The sequence below is a fragment of the Physeter macrocephalus genome, unplaced genomic scaffold, assembly GCF_002837175.3.
Source record: "Physeter macrocephalus isolate SW-GA unplaced genomic scaffold, ASM283717v5 random_1070, whole genome shotgun sequence".
Classification (NCBI taxonomy): domain Eukaryota; kingdom Metazoa; phylum Chordata; class Mammalia; order Artiodactyla; family Physeteridae; genus Physeter; species Physeter macrocephalus.
Genome location: NW_021146201.1, coordinates 6,056 through 25,000, shown reverse-complemented (window position 1 = coordinate 25,000; position 18,945 = coordinate 6,056). Strand labels below are relative to the sequence as shown.

At 45.8% G+C, this 18,945-nt stretch overlaps 1 protein-coding gene across 5 annotated transcripts in view; it reads left to right on the top strand.

Moving 5' to 3' along the window:
- The first annotated feature begins 4,035 nt into the window (after positions 1 to 4,035).
- LOC114485264 (RNA binding protein fox-1 homolog 2-like) overlaps positions 4,036 to 18,945 on the top strand; it is a 16,630-nt gene continuing 1,720 nt past the window's right edge. The window contains exons 1-2 of one of the 5 annotated variants that reach the window (XR_008616795.1): positions 4,036 to 4,636; positions 7,245 to 11,240. Coding sequence is in view for 2 of the 5 variants with exons in the window: in XM_028486403.2 (XP_028342204.1) it covers positions 4,454 to 4,636; positions 17,953 to 18,077 (308 nt within the window). In the remaining 3 variants the exon portion in view is untranslated. Of the gene's footprint in view, positions 4,637 to 5,905; positions 11,241 to 17,952; positions 18,078 to 18,945 lie in introns of those variants that run through there. The other 4 variants (XR_003678758.2, XR_003678757.2, XM_028486403.2 and 1 more) reach the window with 4 other exon arrangements.

Genomic DNA, 18,945 nt, shown 5'->3' with positions numbered 1-18,945 from the left:
TGCTCCTCAACGGGAGAGGCCACAACAGTGAGAGGCCCGCGTACCGCAAGAAAAAGAAAAACAAAAACACTCATGTTCTCAAAGAGCTTATAAATACAGATTTACACCACCAGCTCATCTGATGGCTGTCAATAACCAGAGTATAGGGTTAACAATAACTGGTGTTTGAATAGATCTTTCATACAATCTCTTGTCTGCTATGGGCCCACAATGGCCCCGTGGCTAGGTGCTCCGGCACCCACTTACCTCTCCCAGTCTCAGTTTGAAGTCAACTGACTCCATTTCTGGTCCTCTGACCTGATCCCGGCACTATTATCACCTTATCAGAGTTTTCTCCTGGTGAGCAGTGCTGAATGCCTCCTAAGTCCTTGCAGGCACCCAAGAATGTGCTCACTTTTTATCAGAAACCGTATCATGGGAAACTCCTCCTCATTTTTAAAGACCCAGATCAAACATAACATTCTTGGTGAAGCTTGTCCTGTCTCCCCCAGGCAGGGGGAGTTACATCGTCCCATACACTCCTATAGCTGTTGGCACATATGCTAATCATATTAATAAGGATAACAGGAGTAATAATAGTAGTAAAAAGGTCTAAGTTACCATTTATTGAGTGTGCCTATGAGCCAGGTGTCATGCTAAGTGCTTTACATGCATTATTTAATACTCAAAAGAACCCGGGGTGGGGGGAGATACTATTATTATCCTCAGTTTACAGATTATATCAGTGAGGAGTCAAGTTTGGCTGCATGTAGAAACCTGTCCACATTGGCTTAAGCAAATGGGAACTTATTTTGCTCAAATAACGATAAATTAGAGGTGGATGGGCTAGGGCTGCTATGGTGGCTCCATAGTACCATTCTTAGCCTGTAGTTTTTGTTACTGTGGACACAAGAGGGCTGTCGTTTTTCCCATCTGTGTTTCGGGTGGGAGGAAGGATAAATGACAAAAAGCAAAAGATGAAGGGCAGGGCTTCGCTGGTGGCGCAGTGGTTGAGGGTCCGCCAGCCAATGCAGGGGACACGGGTTCGTGACCCAGTCCGGGAAGATCCCGCATGCCGCGGGGTGGCTGGGCCCGTGAGCCATGGCCGCTGAGCCTGTGCGTCCGGAGCCTGTGCTCTGCAATGGGAGAGGCCACAACAGTGAGAGGCCGCGTACCACAAAAAAAAAAAAAAAAAATTAAAAAAAAAAAAAGATGAAGGGCAAAGAGCCTTTTCCTCTTATGGTTTTGTCTTATTAGTTGGGAAGGGATGCTATCCCCTACCTACCTCTCTCTGGCCAGAACTGTGTAACGTGGCCACCCTTACCTGCCAGGGAGCCTGGGAATTCTTTCTTTTTTTTTCTTTTTTTTTTTTTGCGGTACGCGGGCCTCTCACTGTTGTGGCCTCTCCCGTTGTGGAGCACAGGCTCCGGACGCGCAGGCTCAGCGGCCATGGCTCACGGGCCTAGCCGCTCCGTGGCATGTGGGATCTTCCTGGAGCGGGGCACGAACCCGTGTCCCCTGCATCGGCAGGTGGACTCTCAACCACTGTGCCACCAGGGAAGCCCTCTTTTTTTTCTTTTTAAAGCTGGGAAGATTTCTGCCCTGAACAAAATTGAGGTCCTGCTAGTAAAGAATAAGAGGAGAATGACTATTGGGTTGTTATCAGTGCTTGTCACACAAATGAAAAAACTGGGCCTTAGAGATGAGAAAGATCTTTCTTGTCCAAGATCAGAGAGATGGCCATGCCAGATTCAAACCCATGTCTGTTTGACGCGAGTCCGTGTTCTTGACCACTGTGAGAGATGACCTCTTTATCATGAAGCATTACAATTGTCTTTTTATTTGCTCATCCCTTCTTCCCTAGACTGTGAGCTCCTTATTCATTTTGGTATCCTAGACTCATGCCCATAGTTTGTTGAGTGGATAAATGAAGAAATGTTAGGACTTCCATAGTTTCTGCAGCTCAAAATTCTTTCTAGGAAAATATTTTAAAATTTTCCTCTTCCTCTGTAATGTTGTATAACCACTTGTTCCCAAACAGGTAGCTGCAGATGTATATGAAAGAAATGATCCTGGTTTTTGTGCCATCATGGGTGCATTTGGCCTCTTCCACTATTTATAGGCTTCTATTCTCTCCCTCCCTAGTTGCTTAATGTGTGTTTACAAGGCAGGGTCCAATTTCTCTTTGTTCTGCCTGGTCATTCAAACATTCCCATACCACATCGCTCTATTTCTTAGGGGACATGTATGCTACTTGGATAACAATAATTTGAGTCACAAGCAGCCCTGATCCCAAATCTTATTTCTTGCTGGGTCATGGAGCAGCCCAGGACTGCTGGGACTGTCAACCACTGCGCCACCAGGGAAGCCCAGGAAGGTCCTATTATTATCCTAGTTTTCAGATGAATAAACTGAGGCATAGAAAGGCTAAGTAGCTTTCACAGGCCACCATGACTTGTAAATGACAGAGCTAAAACTTGACTATTTTTATTGGTCTATAACATAGCCTAGTTAAAACAATGTGCCTTCTATGAAAACTCAGCTTTCAGACAAGTCCTCCAGTCTTCCCTTGCACCCAGTCTGCAGGCCCTAATCCCCTTCAATATAGAAATTCTTAAGTCATCAGTGGTTCAACAGCACATGGGCAGTAGGTGGTAAAGCCTGGATTCAAACCTGGGTTGGTCTGACTCCAAGCAGGAATCTTTATCACTGGACTGTTCCAGCACTAGTCAGGTTAAACCCAAGTTCAAAGGATAAATCATAGGCCTATCTGGAAATGACCTGAGAAATCATCTAACCCGGGGTTTCTAAACCTCAGCACTATTGACATTTTGGGCTGGATAACTGTTGTGGGAATTGTCCTGTTCACTGTAGGATGTTGAACAACTTTCCCAGTCGTTCCTGGTCTCTATCCACCAGCAGCACCCCTTTCCCCAACCCACCCCAGGTGTAACAACCAAAAATATCTCCAGATGTTGACAGACATCCTGGGGGAGAGGGGTAGGTGCAAAATCGTCCCTGCTTTCAAACCACTGATCTAAATCATCTCCTCATTTTGCAAATGATGGAACAGGGGTGGGCACGACGTGGAACCCAGAGAAAGTGGATGCCGTCTTAGTCCTTACAGTCTGGTAAGAGAGAGAAGCTATTGCACAAATATCTCTAATTGCACGAAGTTGATAAGCAATAAAGTGTTAGGCAGCAAGGTGCAAAGAAAGAGAATATGATCTGGTTTCCTGAGATATGGATCTGCCAGTTTTTATCTGCAGGACATAACCAAGGTTCAGGTTCACCATCAATGAAACAGAGATCATGGTATCTACTCTGCTTATACCACCGTCTCCAGAACGGGTCTGCGAATCCATTGTGCAAACTGTGAAGCTCTTACAGACATCAGGTATTATTAAGATGACCACAAATGTGATAATAATTATGATTAGAGTAAAGGCTTTCAGGACTGGGGAGAGAGGCCTGTAGTGGTGGCTTCATTCCTGGACCTTCCAACTCGAGATCCCCATTCTCCTGCGGGAGAGGGAGCAAGCAAAGACCTCTCTACCCCAGAACGCCTCTTCCCTCGCCTGGAACCGACGCGGGCAGATGGGCGGATTCGCTGCACTACTCTGCACAGCGAGTCCCGCCAGAGGGAGTTGCTCCGCGGCCTCGGGCCTCTCAAGCCCCGCCCTTTCTAGGCTGTGGCCCCGCCCTTAGGGAAACGGACTCCGCCCCCTCCACCCTGTAACTCCAGCCGCGCTGTGCCTCCAGGACAATCCCTCGACCGCGCCGGAAATTCCCGAGCTCCCCCGATCTCTTCCCGGGCTCCCTCGGGCGCCCGGAGCGGAGGCGGCGGACAGTGCCGAGGGGCGCTGGCCCCGCCCCCTCCGCGGGCTCGGCCGCCGCCCCCCTCCCCGGCCTCCCCGGCCTCCCGCGCGGGCTGGAGTCCCAGTTCCCGGGCCCTCCCTCCTTCTTTCTCTCTCCCCGCCTTCCCGGGGCTGCCACAGTGGCGGGTCGGAGGATCCCAGCCAGTCAGCTCGTTCCGGCCTCGAGCCCCACCTCACGCCAAATAAACACCCCTCCCCACGCCTAGGGAGCCCGGACCGCCCCCTTCCTCCCTCTGCCCGGCGTGTGGCGAGGGCCAGAGTGAGGGAACGAGCGCGGGCCGGCGGGCTAGCTCCGTGAGTCCGCGAGGCGGGGCGCGCAGCGGGCCGGGCCGGAGGTCGTGTGTGCGCGTAGGGGCGCGAACGGGTGCCCGTCGCGACCCGCCGGCTACCCCGAGTCGGGAAGCCGGCCTGCCAGCGACCAGCGGCGACCGCCCGCCACCGGCGAGGGGGCGCCGGGCCCGCGCGCGCACGCACGTACGCAGGCGTGGGCGGGGGCAGGCGCGCACCCGCCTGTCGCGACAGTCGGGGCCGAGGCCCAGGGGGAGGTGGCCTGTGGCGGGTCGCCGGGCACCCGGAGGCGAGGGGGGCGCGGGCGGATGGCGGAAGGCGCCCAGCCGCAGCAGCCGCCTCAGCTCGGGCCCGGCGCCGCTGCCCGGGGGATGAAGCGGGAGTCGGAGCTGGAGCTGCCGGTGCCCGGAGGGGGAGGAGACGGACCCGAACCCGGCCTGAGCAAGCGGCCGCGCACCGAGGAGGCGGCGGCCGACGGCGGCGGGATGCAGGTGACCGTGCGGGGCGGGTGTCCAGTTACCGCGGGGTTGCGGCGCGGGGGCCGCGGGGCGGCTCGGGGCTGCCGGGCTTGGAGCGGGGAGGGCTGCCCGGGGTCCCGGCTTGGAGGTGGGAGGGGGCCGATCGGGGCCTGCTTGGAAGGTGGGGCGAGCCCCGGCTTGGAGGCGAAGGGTGCAGGTGGAGCCTGGTGTGCCCTGGAGGGTCCTGATCACTGAGGGGACGGGGGGCCACGTCGCATGAATAGGTGTTGGGGGGAAATTGAACGTGCTTGAGATGGAGTCCATTTCTTCAAACCCTTCTTTAGTTCCTTGGGGTGGGGTGGAAGCCGAGAGATCCTGGGTCTGTTGTCCAGAGAGCCGGGGACCCAGTCAAGGACGGGGAGAGAGTGGTGGGAAACCTTCTCAAAAGAGGGAGTACCTTTTTGTCAGCTCTCGACACACAACCTGGATGGAGAAGGGGAGCGACATAGGAAGGAGAGGAGTGAAAAGCGAGAAACCTCGAGAGCCCAAAGGGGATGTGGCTTAGATTGTGGGTTAAATCAGTTCCACAAGGAGTGTGAGAAGTACGAGGAGTTGGGTAGTGTTAGGGGACGCCGTGGTGCTCGAGCTCATTAACTTTGTGGAGCTACTGAGTCTGGCGACACAGGACCTGCCCCTCCTGTACTTGGCCAGTTGCATCTTCCATAGCTGGGGCACCGACTAGTTCTTTAATGTCCTGGGGTATAAAAGAAATTTTATAGGGCTGTTAGAAGACTGGATTCTGAGTTGTGGACTCAAGGAGAAGCTGGTTGATTTGGATAGGGACTGGCAAATGTAGTGACGATGTCAGTTGACTTCGTAATTGGAGGAAGATCGTGAAACCTTCCCAGGTTTTAGGATTTGGTCTCTGTTCAGAACATACTTACTATGAAACGGCGAGGCTTACCTACCAGCAATCGTTTAGACTTCTGCCTAATTCTCTTAGAATCATAGAATGTTAGAGTTAGAAGGGACCAGAGACATCATCTTTGACTGGAGTTCTTAACCTGGATAGACTTGGAAGATTCTTATGCAAAATAGTACTCTTTGGTGGGAGAAAGTCAACAATTTTCATCTTTTTTTATTCAAGTCCCAAAGTGTTTTAATTACCTCATTGTACAGATGGGGAATCAAAAATCCAGAGCAGACTAGTGACTTGCCTAGGGCCACTCACTTAGCTGGTAGTAAAACTAGAGCTAGAAGCCTAGTCTTCTAATTCCTATTCCTGTGCTCTCTCCATTACAGCACTCTTGGAAATCTCTGCAGTGCTAAAAGACTTCCTGTGCTCTTCTCTCTCTGCTTTTCAAGGCTCTGTCTGACTTCCTGTGTTAGAGACGGAGCTGTATTTAAGCCTGGCGTGTTTGCTGTGTGCTTCTTGGTCTCCCTTGCAGAGGCCACTCTATTACTTGTGTTGACTTGCGTAAAGTGACCCTCTTGGTGTTTATTTTTGAATTCTTTTGTTTTGTTTGTCTCCTTTTGTTCTCCATTTGAACTCCCTCAGGCAGAGGGCTTGTGAGAAGTAAAAGCTCGGGCCATGGAGAAAAGGTAGAGGAATATGGGGAGACTTCAGGTGAGGTGGGTTAACACTGGATGATGAGGAGGGAAGATTGGATGTGGGTGCTGGTGAGCGTGTTCTGCTTGGTGTGTGCATATATCTGTGTCTGTCTGTATTCATTTATTGCTTCTGTCAATCATGGTTAATAGTGAGACTCCCACTGCCTTCCCCACCTTGCCTCCTGGGGCCCATTATTTGCTGGTTGCCTTCAAATTGGCCAAGGATAGTAGTATTTGGAAATGGAGCAGTGTATAGGGACTTTGGAGTATGCAGAGGAAGCAGTGGATTAGGTCCTTTGGGTACAGATGGGCAACTTAGAACTACCCCATGGAGAATCCTTTTTTCACTCTGTGTACTTGTGGATCTTTATTTATTTTTCACTTTTTGCATTCTCATTGTTGTAGTTCCAATACACCATGTGACACAGGTATTCAAATCATCATTGATTTAGCCCCCTACCTTCAACTGCCTGTATGGTTCTGGGAAAATCCCTTCTTTGGGGGCCTCAGTTTCCTTAGTTATAAAATACAGTGTTGGTACAGGATGATTTCTAAGTTATCTCTGAAAAATATGTCAAGTTCCCTGACCTTAAGGTACTTGGTGTCTGCAATCTAGGTGGGGAGCCAAAATGGGTGAAAAGTTAAAAAAAAAAGAAAAAAGTGCACGTGTGTGGGTATGTATATGTATGTGTATCATACATAGGTATGTATGCATATCATATATATATATATATAAATTTTTTTGGTAAGTTCCAGAGGAACGGGAGTAGAGATACCACAGGATAGATGTGTGTCGCAAGGCATTGCAAAATTTAGAGCCAAAGTATGCAGAGGATTTGTGCCACTAGGGCCAGAAGAAAGAGATGGTCATTCTTGCCAAAATGGTCAAGGAAGGTTTTATGGGGAGGTTGAAATTTGAGGTATAATTGGGAGTAAAGGAAAAATAATGTTTATGAAAAGATAAAATTTAAGCCTAGGTCACCTACATCTCTGGGATCTTCCTATCATTCTAATAAGAATGATTGGATAGGGCTTCCCTGGTGGCGCAGTGGTTGAGAATCTGCCTGCCAATGCAAGAGGACACGGGTTCGAGCCCGGGTCTGGGAGGATCCCACATGCCGCGGAGCAGCTGGGCCCGTGAGCCCCAACTACTGAGCCTGTGCGTCTGGAACCTGTGCTCCGCAACAAGAGAGGCCGTGACAGTGAGAGGCCCGCGCACCGCGACGAAGAGTGGTCCCCGCTCGCTGCAACTAGAGAAAGCCCTCGCACAGAAACGAAGACCCAACACAGCCAAAAATAAATAAATAAATAAATTTATTTTAAAAAACGAAAAAGAATGATAGGATATTTAATATTCATTTAACTGATGTTTATTGAACAGCTGCTAAGTGCCAGGCCCTGTTTTAGAACCTAGGAAATATGGTAGTAAACAAAACAAAGACTCCGCTCTCATGGAACTAATATTCTAATTGAAAGAGACAGACAGTAAAGAAATCAACTATTATTTCATGGTCCTAAGTGCTAAGAAGAAAAGTAAAACAGGGGAAGGGGTAGAGAGTGGTGAGGAGGATGGTTAGGGAAGACCTCTCTGATAGGTGACCTTTGGATGACCTGAGGGAATGGGCCGTTCACATATGTGAGGGAAGAGGGTTCAGGCAGAGGAACTGTGGGTACAGAGGCATTGACGGAGAAGTGCGCTTGATATGTTTGAGAGCAAGAAACCAGTGTAGCTGGAGGAGAACGAGCAGGGGCGAGGCAGTTTTAGGAAATGATATTAGCGGTGTAGACATGCCTATAGGCCCATGTAAACATACATGTAAAAAATCTAGGGCTTCCCTGGTGGCGCAGTGGTTGAGAATCCGCCTGCCGATGCAGGGGACACGGGTTCGTGCCCCGGTCCGGGAAGATCCCACATGCCGCGGAGCGGCCGGGCCCGTGAGCCATGGCCGCTGAGCTTGTGCGTCCGGAGCCTGTGCTCCGCAACGGAAGAGGCCACAACAGTGAGAGGCCCGCATACCACAAAAAAAAAAAAAAAAAAAATCTAGAGTAACTTGCTTTTTGGTATACGGGTTTGTCTTAAAGCACATGTTTTTTTCTTATATCTTAACACAAATGGAGTTTCTCGGAGGTCATAGCTCTTCTGGGAAGCCTTCCCTGACAGCTTAGTTCACACCAGTCAGACCCTCCTCTTGCCTCCTGTTGTGCTGATGCTTAATTATGCATCATCTTGTACTGTCCCTTCATTGTTTTATTCTTGTTTCCCTAGTGATGCTGTAAGCTTCTAGAAGACAGGAACTATATTTTCTTCGTATTTATCCTTTGTAATACCTCACAGTTTTGGGTACATAGTAAGTGCTCAATGCCTGTTAGGTTGAAGTTGAAATTTTACCTTTTTAAATAATTAAGGGATAGAAAAAAATCATGAAATTTAGGGGTGAAAGTACTTTCAGGAAATTCCCCAATCTTTCGAGTGTCAAAGGATTAACCCTTTTTTTTTTTTTTACAGAAGTTAATTTCCCAAGATTACAGACTAAATGGAGCTACGGCTCTAAGCTGCAGATTCCAACCCTGTTGAGTTACAGCCACTAAACTTTTGGGATAAATCATTGCTTCCCAAAATGGAGCACCAGGGACACAAGAGAGTCTGTGGTGCTTCTGTTATAATCATTATGCTAAGAAGGAACCCTAGAGAGGAGAGGAAGGGTCACTCCTTTTCAAGGCCAGTATCCAGAAGCTTTATGTGGATGGCAGAGGAGTTCACACAGCCCTGGAAACAGTTTAGAATTAGAGAACCCTGAACTGTAAAGTAGGAGGGAAGAGACAAATTCAACATGAAAACTGAAACACAGCTTGAGAGATGTAGTTAGTTGTTAAAGAAGGTATTTGGAAATATTGTTCTCTAACCTGGTAGAAAGTTAAGTGAGTTATATATATAGATATTAGAGGTTTGTTTCACTTTAAGCAAGTCTGATATATGTGAAAAATTTGGGCTTTATTAAACATACCGGGGAATAAATTCTTTTGTTCAGCTCTTCTAGTGAATATAAACAATTTGATGAGCAAAAATTCAATTTTTGTGCAACTTTCTAGGAACTTAGCTGCTTCATAAGGCAAGGTGCACCTTAATTATTATTTATAGCTTTCAGCAAAATTCTTTATGGTAGTGAAATGTTGGAATGTGATTATTACATGGCTAACTAACTGCTTCTGACCATAGAGTCATAAATCCATTGTAGCTAAGTGAGTTCAGAAGTTGTTCATGTTAGTGGTGAATCAGCCCCTAGTAGCAGGAAGACTTTCTGGTCTCAGGGAAGGGCTTCCAGGTAGCCTGTAATTGCTCTGTAGATACTGTATTTCTTAAAGTACTTTATCTTCCCATTTGCTTAGTTCTGGGTTTCTTTCCTCCTAGGTGGATGTCTCTTTGGACTTTGAGTGTTTGGTGCTGAAACTGAATGTGGTGCTACCATTTGAGTAGAGTTATAAAAACGATGTGCTTTCCTTCCAAGTGATTTTGTGAACCATATCTCACTAAAATTGTTGAGTTTTTCATTTCTCCATGTCTTAATCTGCTTAGGCACCCTAACAAAATACCATAGACTGGGTGGCTTAAACAACAGAAATTTGTTTCTCACAGTTCCGGAGGCTGGAAGTCCAAGATCAAGGTGCTGGCAGATTTGGTCTCTGGTGAGGGCTCTCTTCCTGACTTGCAGCCAGCTGCCTTCTTGCTCTGTGCTCACATGGCCTTTTCCCCTTGTATGCTAGTGGACACACAGAGAGAGAGATCTCTTCCTCTTCTTATAAGGGTCCTAATCCCAACATGGGGGTCCTACCCTCATGACCTAATCACCTCCCAACAGCCCCACCTCCAAATGCCATCATACTGTGGGCTAGGGCTTCAAGATATTAGTTTGGGAGGGGACACAGACATTCATCCCATAATACTACCAGAGTGGTAAATATTGTAGTTGGAGAAATTGAGGCACAGTCATGTAAAAATTACTAATTTCTTTCAAGCCTCACAAGGAAGCTTGTGATTGTGAAACTGGGAATGTCTTTGAGAAGGAGAAAGATCTGAATTCAAAGTAGAATTTAAAAAAATTAAAAAAAACCAAAACAAAAAAAACCAAAAAAACAAAGTAGAATTATTCTTCATGGCAACTCAAGAGATTAGCCTGAGTTGAATTTGTCTCCTAACTTCCTCTCCCATTTTTCTAGCCACGTTGTCATTTTTTTTCTCTATCATACTGACATGTGAACACAACAAAAGCTAACTAGAGATTTAACTTTCATTTTGATATAAAGCAGACTGATGCAGGCAGGCCTCAAGATTACAGGGCTGGGAAAGAAATTCAATGTACTACTTGGTGTAAACAAGAATGTTGCTAGTGAATCTCTGGTTTGACATCTCTCAGGCCATCAGTTTGATGTCAGGCTTTAATAATTTGTGGAAAAAATAAAGATGGTCATTTTAGTGAATGGACTTGTTTGAATTGTTTTTTGATATGCATTTGTAAAGCATAGTAAACATCTTTTTCTGGGGCAAATGTGTACTTCCTTCAGAGACAGAAGGGAAGAGCATGCGAGAGGGTGGAAAGGAAATGGCAGTAATTGGAGCGTGAGCAAACAGATGGAGGAGGGATGGCGAGTGCATGTGGTGTTTAGGTGGCCCCTAGGAGTATTGAGTTTCCTATTCTTCTCCCCCACAGCCCCAGTACAAGCAGGCAGCTTACATGGCTAAGGTTTCATTATCTAATCCATCACAGATCAGCCTGAATAAACCCATTGGCTGGTACTGATCTAGTTAGGAGGGTAGTGCAAAGCTGCTTGAGCCAGGATTGGGGCAAATCGGATCAGAACTGCCATGTGAATCCTGGACATATTTCTGTAATTTGGGTGGTAAAGTAGTTTGAGAAATCATTTAAGAGAGAGTGCGGGAGAGCAAGCAATCAGCCATGAGTGTTTTCAGATGTTGTCATAGAGACCCTGAGGGGAAGTGTATGGAGGATTTGATATATTTCTCTGGAGTATAGTCAGGTTGCTTTGATTATTTGAGTCTGAACAGTGTTTGGTCACGAATGCTCAGGAGTGACCTTTTTGGAGCATTTGAAGATTCCAGTTGTGATCACTCAATTGTGTCTTCTCTGAGTGATCCCTTCATCCGAGACTGTATAATGTGCGTCCCCTCTCAATTTTTACAGGGGAGATATTGTTGTTATTATTATTACCAACCTTAATATGTCATTATGTTTGTTATCCATACATACTTGAAGTATGGTGTAGAGAAAGAAACACTATTTAGAATTTATCATATTGGGGTTTGAATCCTGGTTCCTCCACCTACCAACCAACGGAATGACCTTTGGTAAGATATTTAACATCTGAGCTCCTGTTTACACATCTGTGAACTGGGAGAATTACTGCATACGCTGATGAGCTGCTATAATGAGAAACTGAGATTATTTAAAGTTCCCATCATGGAGCCCGGCAGTAAATGTTTATTTCTTGCCTCCCTTATAACCTGCTACACAGCACTCAGCGAGTTCCTGCTTACTTCTCAATCAGCATGGAGTGGTTAATGTGCTTCTGATTGATTAAGTGCCAGAGTTTGGAGTTACCTGAGATGAGCATTGTGTGAAACCGGGAAATCTAATTGGTTTGACATCCGCGTGGAGGAGGCGAATGGACCTGGTCATGGTGTTCTCTCCAGTGAGAGGAAGAGGAGACATTCACTTCTTTGCTAAGGACTAAAAGGACTCCTGAAGTGTCACTGTCCCTGCCTTGGGCATGTGGCCATTTCAGGAACCTGTGGGATCTCTCCTGGCAGTGTGGGTGACAGAGGCACTGGCTGTTTTGGTGGTACTTGGGATGCAGGAGTGGCGAAAATGTCATTTTGTTCCAAATTTTATAAGGTTTGTTGGTTAAATGTATTGCGTCAAATAGATGGCACATTTTGTTCTCATTTTTGTTTGTGGAAATTGAGCTGGGATGCATTTGTCTCTTGTGGTCTCTTTCTGGACTCTTCAGGCCCACCTTCCTGACTACTAACAGAGTCATCCATCTAAAACAGCTTAAAATGATTTGATAGCTTATCTTTGACTTGTGGATAAAATCCATTCTCTCATTTGGCCTACCAGGTCCTTCTGGCCTGACTTGTGCCTGCCTTTCTAGCTTCTTTCTACACTCCACCTCCAAGTCCATGGCAAGGGACTTGTAGCTTCCTGAGCACGCTGTGCTGCCCAGGCTCATTCATACCTCTGTGCTTTTGTTTCTGTTCCACCTGAAATTCCCGCCTCACATCTCTCTCTCATTTGTAAGAATAAGTTGGGATACTGAGTCCTCCTGGATGCCTTTTGTCTCTGCTCCCATCTCTCCCACATTCTTGCTGCTTTCCAGCACATCATGTCCAGACCTCTGTTTTAGGACTTTTTAGATTAACATTTGCTCAACTGTCTGCCCCTCTACCGCCACCTAGACTGTGAGATCAGGGGAGCCTTTGGGATCCATAGGATCTCGCACTGTGCCTGGGCCGGAGTAAGAAACTGTCATTCTTGTTGAATTGAACTTTGTCTTCCTGCTCCTCAGTTGGGGCCAGCAGATGGCTTTAATTGTTTTTCCAGATTTTCCCTGGGGGGTCTAGCCCTTGGTCTGCTTTCCAGCTCCTCTGAAGACTAGGTGTTGTGGGATTTGTGAATGGTACCTGATCTTTCCATTGATATCAGGGTTAAAGGTGAGAGAGGGGTCTTTGAAAACCGAAGCTGGGGTGGAACTTAACTGCCGAATGTGTCGGGTGGGCATGGCAACCTGATGTTTCGTTTCCTGTGTTCAGATATTAATTGAGAGCACGTGCATATGTATAAAAAGTGCCTTTGTGATGGGGTGGCTGAGGAAACTAGAGGAACCACACGATTAAGGGGCAATTAGAGCTAACCTGTTCCAGTTCATTGGAGCAGTCTGTTGACCTACCTTTTACAGCGCTGCTGAGAGATTCTGGAGTGTTGCAGTCCAGATGTATTACCACCATTTGGGACTAAACCCATTTGATCAACTGTGGACCTTATCCTTTCCGTTCTCAACCAGTGAATTTCATAAGCTATTATAGCTTGTTTTTATGGATGCAGGAAAAATACCCAACTGAGACACCTCACGGAGTATATTCTATTTTTCAGATCATTCTTTGGCTGTGTTTGAAAATGAGGAAAATTGATACAGTTCTTTTATTTTTATTTTTTTGGGCTGCGTAGGGTCTTAGTTGCTGTGCGCAGGCTTTCTCTAGTTGTGGCAAGCCAGGGCTACTCTTCTTTGCAATGCGCAGGCTTCTCATGCAGTGGCTTCTCTTGTTGCGGAGCATGGGCTCTAGGCATGCGGGCTTCTGTAGTTGCAGCAGGTGGGCTCAGTAGTTGTGGCTTGCGGGCTCTAGAGCGCAGGCTCAGTAGTTGTGGTGCACAGGCTTAGTTGCTCCGCGGCATGTGGGATCTTCCCGGACCGGGGCTCGAAACCGTGTCCCCTGCATTGGCAGGCAAATTCTTAACCACTGTGCCACCAGGGAAGTCCCTGATGTAGATCTTTTAAATCTCAGCTTTGGAGACAGATTCACAGAAGTATTTTACAGGAATCTTCTCTCCCTGGCCCTTGTTATCCCCACCTCCTTCCCTTTCAGCTTCTGATTTGTGCTCCTATGTAATCCTCGCCTGTTTTCCAGCCTTGAGACTTCCCTTGCTAGTTTAGTTGGGGCCTCTTTAAAGGCAAATGGGCATACTTTATAGTGCCTCTGGCTTTTTGGATTCTGAGTGAATAAAGCAGTTTCTAAAAAGGGAATGAGAGAGACCAGTTATATCACTTCCTTCTGACGTGTTCTGCACATACGTGGCATCTAGAAATTTCAGCCGAGGATTCAAGGCACAGCACACGTGATAAGTACCACTTATGAAGTAGATGACAATTTTGAATAACCAAATGATAATGGTTGAGTAACTGCTTAAAAACCTATTTTCCCAAGGGTGGAAACCGAGCCTTTGAAATTTAGACTTCCACATGGGTGTGTTCAACCATAATACTCGGATTTTTTAGGGACCTAAGTCCCCAGATAATACCCTGATATGTGGGACTTTTCCCATATAGGGGCTGGTTCCCTGGTTTCTCCTTTGCCGAGGAAAAGTGGTTTTGCACTGAGTATTGGATATTTTATTCCAGGCATATGGTTTTTGAGGAGGCATACTGTTTATTTTTCTTTGGGGCTGCATCGATTTAGTTGTATCCTAAATTGTTAATACCACAAGCAAAGCATGATTTCTTGTGAGGGATGGGCGGGGGAAGCTGTGGAGCCTCTCAGCTTTGGCGTTTGGGGTGGGGAGCAGGAGCCACGCTGGTAGAATGAGAGGAGCTGCACACGTGGTCTCGGGGCACCGTGGGGTTTGCATGTGGGCTCCAGCGAGTGCTTGAGTTGGAACACTTTTGGAACTGAGGCTCATGGGAAGTTCTTCCAGTTGCTTTATTTTGAGCAGCTTTTTCCTCTGCAAATTGGCAGCTGTTTGGAGGAGGGGGCATTCGTTGCTGTCAGCCAGGATGATTTCCAGAGCAGACCTGTATGGATTTCATTTAGGGATTTATTTAAGGGGTATGTGGCTTGTCATGAGTCAGGAGGACTTTGGTTCCATTTTCCTGGAAGTTGGTGGGCTTCTATGAGCCTGCTCTATTTATCTTGGACGGTTAGGCAAGTAATAAAGCAGCTGCATAGTTAGCCCTTGTTGCAGGGAGCTTAGTTTCATAGGTCATCCTCTCGGGGATTTTTGTACAGTCACATTTACAGCCTTGAGTTTTCTTTGCCTTTTTTCCCCCCTCTCTTTTTCCTTCTGCAGTTCAGTGCTCCATAAAAATTCTGAGGAAGGTGGGTAATAATTTGGGGTAGAAGACAGGAATTGTTTAGTTCCCTCCCCACCCCCATTTCTTGCCCAGCCTTCCCCCACCCCCATCCTTTGCAAAAGAATCTGCAAATGAGGTCGCTTATCCCCTCGTCAGACTGGCTTGTCTCCTGATCTGTCTGAATATGTGGCTTTGACAGCTCTTACCTGCTATTTCTTGGTTTCTAGGGGAGGGGATAGTAGGATCGTGTGATTTAAAAGCAAGAACTGGCAAAATTGGAAGATGTCTTGTGGTGGCTCCCAGCACCCACAAAGCTGAGCTCATTGGCTTGCACCTCATACAGACTTCTAGGAACACTGTCACTGTCGGTGGCTGGCACGATGGCCTTGAGGATTTTGTTGGCACTTCAGGAAGTCTCCACAATGGCTGCCTCTCACAGTGGGAGCGCTGACAAAGCTTAGGGGGAGTCAGTAGCACTTGTTTTGAAAGTATGACTCTGGTCTTAGGCTGCTCATCTCTGTGAGGGGTCAGAGGTGGCCTTGTTTGAAGAATGGAGAGTAGTGCTCTACACCTGTCACTTAGGTGGCCCATTTCCTACTTGTCTGTGTTTGCTATCCTCACACACAAATTTTATGGTGTGTTTTGTATGTTGGGTTCACACTTGAAGCCATAGCCTGATTTGTGACTTTTAGTAAGGTGATTTGGCTAATCTTGGTATCATCCTGGACTTTGAAGTGATGCTGGTCATATTGAAAAGGTCTGTGTCAGGGCTTAGAAGTTGATATTTCTGTTGATGGCCTCCTCCCCTTCCCAGCTGCTGCTCATTATGCATTAGATACACATCTTTTGTCCCCGTACTTTGTGTTACAGGTCTTTAGCTGCTGTTGTGATACTAAATAGATACTTTTGCTGCAACATTTTGGCTCTGAGCTGGCTGTGTTTTACAGTGTTGGAGATCAGTTGGTTAACTTTGGCATGTGGCGTCCACACAGCAGAAGCCTTTCAGAGAGGTGCTTATCGTGGACCATTAGTGATTTTTGTCAGCTGTATAAAAATGCTGTGATTAACCGATACCCAGGTATCCATGTAGATGAGCAGTTTTCCTTTATGCTTACTTGGCACTTCTCTCTCTAGGAATAGTCAGGAGTAAGTGTTCCCTGGTAGGTTTTGTGTTTTAATCCTGGGAAGACTGTTTTAAGAAACCTTTATATTTGATTTTCTTGAGGTTGGTGTAGGGATCATTTACCCTTACTGAATTTTAGCTTCACTATGAATTGTTTTCTGCAGTGTTAATTTTAGGCAAATAGTAAATACTTCTTTGGTTTAACAGTATCCCAGAGTTTGAAGAAACCTACAAAAATTGATTGGTCCAGCATCTTGTTTTAAGCAAGGAAATTTTCTAATTCATGTTATCCCAAGCCGTTTTTTGTTGATTGCTCCTTGTGAAATGATAATAGGTGTCATTCTGACACACACACACACACACACACACACACACATTGGTTTAACAGTATCCCAGAGTTTGAAGAAACCTACAAAAATTGATTGGTCCAGCATCTTGTTTTAAGCAAGGAAATTTTCTAATTCATGTTATCCCAAGCCGTTTTTTGTTGATTGCTCCTTGTGAAATGATAATAGGTGTCATTCTGACACACACACACACACACACACACACACACACACACAGAGTCAAATAACTTTGGAATAGGGTTAAACAGAATTTAAACTATCTCATTTTACTTTTCATAAGCAGATGTTGTGACTCTATATTCATAAAAACATATTTAGTGAAGCATCTTCCTCTCTTCCCTGTTCTCCGCCTGCCCTGTTAGTTTCTTGTTATTCCTCCCCCTTTCTTTTTACACAAACCCTATTATACGCCACGCATTGTTTTTGCACCTTGCTTTTTTCATTTACTGTATCAGAGGTTAATTTTTTAAATGTAACAGGGTCTGTTAATATTTTCATTAATGATTTCTGGGTTTTTTTTGTGTGTGTGTGTGTGATGCTTAGAAAAGTTTTTGCCACACTCAGATTATAAAAAACAGAATGGGCTCACAGACAGACAGACCTGACTTGGACCCCTAGCTTTTCCACATCACAGCTGTGTGATCTTGGTTAAGTTACGTAACTTTTCTAAGGCTCAGCTTCTTCCCTTATAAAATATGTTATAGGATTGGTATAAGAATTAAAAGAGATAATGTATGTAATGTGCTTAGTTCAGAGCCTGACACGTAGTAGGTGTTCAGTATACAATAGCTGTTTTTATTATAATTACCAAGCCCTGTTTTCTTATATCCCAATGCTTTTTGACTTCCTTAAAGGCAGGAACAGTCTCTTAATCTTTGTATCCTTGGTTCCTCCATCAGTGCCAGGGATATATAATAATAATAAGTCGGTAAATGTTTGTTGAAAAAATAAATCAACCTTTATACAATCTTTTTTTTAAAAGTTTTATTTTTAAATTTATTTTTGTCCGCGTCGGGTCTTAGTTGTGGCATGCGGGCTCTTCGTTGCGGCGTGCAGGCTTTTCTCAAGTTGAGGTGCTCGGGCTCAGCAGTTGCAGCACGCGGGCTTGGTTGCCCCGCAGCATGTGGGATCTTGGTTCCCTGACCAGGGATCAAACCTACATCCCCTGCATTGGAAGGCAGATTCTTAACCACGGGACCACCAGGGAAGTCCCCAATCTATTTTTTAATATGTCCTTAATAATTGTTGTTGCTTTTTGTGTAATCATCATGTCTGGATGTACCTAATCCTCAGTAATTATAATTATATTTATATGATGTTTTATAGTTTATAAAGTGCTTTGACACAAGTCTTAACTTATTCCCTGTAACAAACCCAGAAGATAGGTGATTCTTCTTCCCATTTTTCAGATGGTGAAAATATACATCTCTAAGCCTCAAGACAAGGAAGTGGCAAAACTGATGCTTGTACCCAGATATTATGGCTTTTTATCCTGTAACTTTTTCTCTGAGCCTCATGTCTCTTGGACCAAAGGGTATGATTGATAAGGAATGGAGTGAATATTTGCTTCGTTGTATGCCACATGTTTAATATTGAAAACATTTTACTCATTACCTGACAGTGGATTCCTGTAGCACTTGAAGTCAACACTGAACCCCAGTTTTCTTCTTCAATAATTTGGATCTAGCCAGTGTTTTGAATTGGGATCTTGTTAAAATTTATCATGTACTTGTATGTGCCAAGCATTGTGTTAGAGCCTTTATGTGTTTATCTCACTTTCCTGTAGTTCATATTGGGAGGAGTTAGATGGGATAGTTGGTTGCTGTATGTATGGTGGTTTGTTACTGTTGTTTGTTTTTTGCCTTAAAGTTATCAGTCTCTAATTTTATTATCAATCAAATAATGGGTCAGCAATAGCTAAGTCAATGGATTGATAATGGTGGGTAGTATAAAATCATGAGAGCTGAGGGCATCTCAAAGTTACCTGGACCAGCTCTCTGTTTCAGTCAGGTGAAGTAGATGCTGTGCCCATTTTTATGGAGAAGTTATGTCAGGCTCAGAGAGGGTATGAGAGAGCAAGCAATAAGCTCAGACTTTCACCTTTAGGACTAAATAGAATCTTTCATTTTTTATTTTTTTTTTAATTTATTTATTCATTTATTTAATTTTTGGCTGCATTGGGTCTTCACTGCTGCACGTGGGTTTTCGCTAGTTGCTGACAGCAGGGGCTACTCTTTGCTGCGGTGCGTGGGCTTATCATTGTGGTGACTTCTCTTACTGTGGAGCATGGGCTCTAGGCACGTGGGCTTCAGTAGTTGTGGCACACGGGCTTCAGTAGTTGTGGCTTGCGGGCTGTAGAGCGCAGGCTCAGTAGTTGTGGGGCATGGGCTTAGTTGCTCCGC